At 41.0% G+C, this 4,141-nt stretch overlaps 1 protein-coding gene across 1 annotated transcript; it reads right to left on the bottom strand.

The window, feature by feature from the left end:
* Nucleotides 1-236: 236 nt before the first annotated feature.
* On the bottom strand, nucleotides 237-3,751 carry LOC125390637 (serine protease inhibitor Kazal-type 7). The gene is made up of 4 exons (XM_048419696.3): nucleotides 3,540-3,751; nucleotides 2,617-2,642; nucleotides 1,833-1,957; nucleotides 237-507 (listed from the first exon to the last, which is right to left on the bottom strand). Exons 1-4 carry the CDS (start codon nucleotides 3,598-3,600, stop codon nucleotides 462-464), a joined length of 258 nt encoding a protein of 85 aa, XP_048275653.3. The 5' UTR covers nucleotides 3,601-3,751; the 3' UTR covers nucleotides 237-461.
* Nucleotides 3,752-4,141: the final 390 nt, after the last annotated feature.

Raw genomic sequence — 4,141 nt, 5'->3', positions numbered from 1 at the left:
ACATAATATCATCCAGAGACAGTAGTTACAGATTGAAAGACAGGCAGGAGTCACTCGGCACCTATGGATCTGTGTGTAGACATCTTGTATGTGACTGAGATGTGTACGATTTTGAAAACCACTCTGGGTTCTTTGTTCTACAATTTTACCGAACAACAAGATTTGTCTACTTCTATTTCTCAGTTTACTTTATCATTAAGATGCTATATTTTACTGACGAAACAAACAAGCATAAGTAAAGTAAACTTTCTGGAGAGATCTGTATTTTATTCAGATGAGAAAACAAGGTAATTTGGCAGGAAACGTGAGTCAATAGGGATGAACACAAGGGTTGTCAGTGAGGACGACTGAACCTAGACCTGACGCCACCTTAGAACATCAGCAAAGGAGGGAAGTCCACCAGAGCCCACACGCCTGCACACCATGAAGGCATCATCGTTCTTTCTTTGTCCATGGGGAAGTTAGCAGTGCCCTTCATGAAGAAACTGAATTTTTCCATTACTCCTCCTGAGTGAAGACATGATGAACAGGACTTTTACAAGATCAGGAACATATAAACGTTGAAAAGATATACAAAAACTCTGAAGTAGCAGTGGGACCTATTTTACAGATAAGAACAAGGCTGTGGAATAGAACCTCTTTCCACAGAGAGGAAGACTCCAGAACATTGTGCTGTTGCCACAGAGGAGAGCTTCTCTGCTTCAGTGATAAGTCTATCCCAATCTACTTCTTCCACGAATACCAGAGGCAAGATCACCCAAGGCATTGAAAGAACAAGAAGACTCCACAAAAGGAGTTGAAGTAGCCCATCTCTCAGCAAGTCAGTACTGGAGCTAGATACTGCAATACCAAGGAAGACCTTCACCATGTTCTTCTCAGGGGTTAGTGGCCTTGAACATGCCTAGTTTCATGGTCCAGGATTGCCTATGCATCTGCATCAATGAATCTTTCCTCTGTGAAGGGAAACTTCCCAAACGGAAATGTGTGTGGACATGTTCTCTGGGCTCAGGTCCAATCTGTTATTTTAATTTGCTAAGATAACCACAAAGGTGAAAACACAGTACGTAAGTGTCCCCAATGCTGGTGGGTAAAAGGTAGTTAACAATGACAAAAAGTGAATTTGGTATAAGATAGTAAATGTTAACTTTCATCTTACACTTTACAAGGGGACTATCTACCTAATTACTATTTTCCCAAATACTGTGCAGGTCAAACAAAATACCTAAACAAAACATGTCTGTGGGATATTGATACAATTATAACAGCCTGTATTCTTCATTTTAGAAAAAAAGCAAACCAATCATTTTCATTGCCTTTTCTCCCTTAAGACTTCTGATCCTTACTTAGAGCCTGTAGCAACTTGAGAATAAAGTCCAGATGAATTAAAGTTGTTTAGTATTTTAGAAATAATGCGAGATAGTGGATTCCAGCTATTCAATTACTCAGGAACCTTTCTTCATATAGGAAGTTGTGTGGAACTCCACTTTTAAAATAATAAATCTTGTACTTGGGTTTGGGGGCCACTCCAAATGACCACTTTAACCCATTTGGTGACTCCTGACTTGCCTCTCAGTTGCAGGAGCAAATATGAGCTTGAAAACACATTCCTTCCTAGAATTACAATAATTAGAGATATGTGCTGGGGTAGGAGCAGTTCAGCAGAATAGCTGGCCCAACCCTAGTCTGATTCAGTTACAATTGGAGTTTTCTTCCCATGCTCTGTTCTGCATGGAAATAAGTAGAGTATAAAGAGTTAAGAGGGATCCTGGGAAGGGGAAGGATTGAGTAGACAACATTGTTCCCAGTACACTTTCTTTGTATCTGATACTCACAAGATCTCTGTACACAGCTTGCATTTATTCCCGTAGGTGATATAGTCTGAACCACAGACTGGTATGTTTTCAATGGGGCAGGGGATGGCTACCACTGGGTACTTCTTGTATATGTCACAGTCCACCTGGTGAGACACAAGAGAAAGTCCTGGTTTTCTCAAATACCGCAAGTATAACTACATTGGATCAACTAGATGAGAGACTGCAAGAGCTGAAGTCTTGCTCCTGTTGCTGTTAAAGCTGTTTCTTTTTTTAAAAAAATATTTAAAAATATTGTATACAATATTCTGCGTGTATTCTTTCAGGTCAGAAGAGGGACCAGACCTCATTACAGATGGTTGTGAGCCACCATGTGGTTGCCGGGAATTGAACTCAGGACCTTTGGAAGAGCAGGCAATGCCCTTAACCGCTGAGCCAACTCTCCAGCCCCTGTTAAAGCTGTTTTTATAGTGGCATTACCACCATGGCAAATAGCAGCAGTGCCAGCACCCTTCCTCCTTTTTAATGCCAAACTTGGTGAGCAATCGCTGAGCACTTCTGTGTCAGATTGTTAGCTTTAGTGTTATGCGATCTCCCATTATTTAATATTTAGGACACTTGAGTAAGAGAAGTTCTATTATAATGCCTATTTACAACTGGGGAAAATGTTTCTTCATCTGTGCTTGTCTCCTCTGTTGCTTCCCTAAACACACGACCTGAACTATCTATCCATCTTTCACAAATATTTGCTGACTAAATAATAGCCAATAGAAATTGAAATTAAAATTTTGTTCAACATACTTACCGTTGGTAAAGGGTGACTGGTCACTTCTGGAAGACAAATACAATGGAATATTAAAAATAAAGCAAAACCTGGAATTATATTAATCAATGTTGTCTTGTCTTTCCATCAAAAATTTCTCATTTCTTTTGGCAATGCATCTCAGCATAGACCCCACCACAGCTGTTTGCTTAGGAACTGGAATGGCCAATGATAAGCCCTTAAATCAGGAAGGTGAATTTATATATTCTTTCTGGAACTTATGGGAGACTTGATACAGTCAATTTCCACTGACTCCTTATCATTGATATACTTTCTCTATTAGTCAACACACAGAAATAAAAAGAGCTCTACGTGGTGATGCACACATTTAATCAAAGCACACTGGAGGCAAAAGCAGGCAGATCTCTGTAAGCCCAAGGACAGCCTGGGCTACATAGCAATGGGACTATATAGCCAAACCCTATCTCAAAGACACAAAAAGAAAAGTAAATGAATGTCTTTAATGTGTTAGACATTTATTTTAACTAAACCTCTTTTCACAATTTAAAGGCTGGATCATTAACTTGAGCCTTCTAGAGCAGCATGTTTTATTCCAACCCTACCATATGGATCCACAAAGACACCTAGGACTCTGCATCTCCGCTCCGAGGAGCAACCATCTACTGACACGGTTGTGTATGTCTGTATGCAATACAATTTATAAAGAAATTAGGACCCTTTGTGTCCATGGGTGCCAAGTAAGAATGCCTTCAAGGGATGACATTAAACCCACTCCCTCAAAGTACAGGTAGAACCACGATCCTTCTCCCTGGCCAGAACTGTTTCTTTCACTTTAAGTCTGCTTGACCCGCTATTTATATCATCAGCTTAGATCCTAGGAGAAAACATATGGAAAAAGAAGCAACCTTCAGGACCGTATGTGACACTGACTACACCCAACTCACCCAAGCTGTGGCAGACATAGGTTGCCATGAAGAACAGAATGAGGCCCCCGATGACCTTCATGGTGGAGAGGGCTGTGATGAGGAGGCTAGCGATCTGAGAGCCACTTGGAGCTGAATGTGCCGTGCACTAGAAGGGTCATATTTATATGGAAAGCTTTGGTTTCTCCACCTTTCCTGTGAGCTCATCCAAAGTCAGTGTTGGACCTGAGAAGCTCTCCAAGCATGTCACACACCCCGAATGGAGCTGCAGTACCTGTCTGTTAATTGCTTCTTCTCTCCTCACCGACGGGGAGGTCACTTGAGGTGACGAGTATTTTTCTGTCTGTTGCATAAGTGAAGACTGTTACTTACTCTCAGCTTTCCACAGAAGAGATTAAGCATGGTTTCTTAGCTTTGAGACAAAGGGAAATCACCAGCCTTGTTTATTTTACTCATATGGAAGGTCATGGTTATACCTACATTTAGTTTAGACTCCTGAGAAAACAAAGTTTCCTTTGCAAAACAGTGAACCTGTTAAGCGTGCTGGGGTCTGGCAAACCTAACAACAGCTTTGGCATTTATGAGGCTTGGAGAAAGATGTTGGCATTTCCTAGTGATGAGAC

Source organism: Myodes glareolus, chromosome 13 (assembly GCF_982192425.1).
Source record: "Myodes glareolus chromosome 13, mMyoGla1.1, whole genome shotgun sequence".
NCBI lineage: Eukaryota > Metazoa > Chordata > Mammalia > Rodentia > Cricetidae > Myodes > Myodes glareolus.
This window is presented reverse-complemented; position numbering and strand designations above follow the sequence as displayed.

Excerpts from the sequence above, each read along its gene's own strand:
- LOC125390637 (XM_048419696.3), bottom strand. The coding sequence starts at position 3,600 with ATGAAGGTCATCGGGGGCCTCATTCTGTTCTTCATGGCAACCTATGTC. Across the intron at positions 1,958-2,616 it reads CCAGTCACCCTTTACCAACG|GTGGACTGTGACATATACAA; the intron begins GTAAGTATGTTG and ends GTGTCTCACCAG. Across the intron at positions 508-1,832 it reads AAGCTGTGTACAGAGATCTT|GAGGAGTAATGGAAAAATTC; the intron begins GTGAGTATCAGA and ends GTCTTCACTCAG.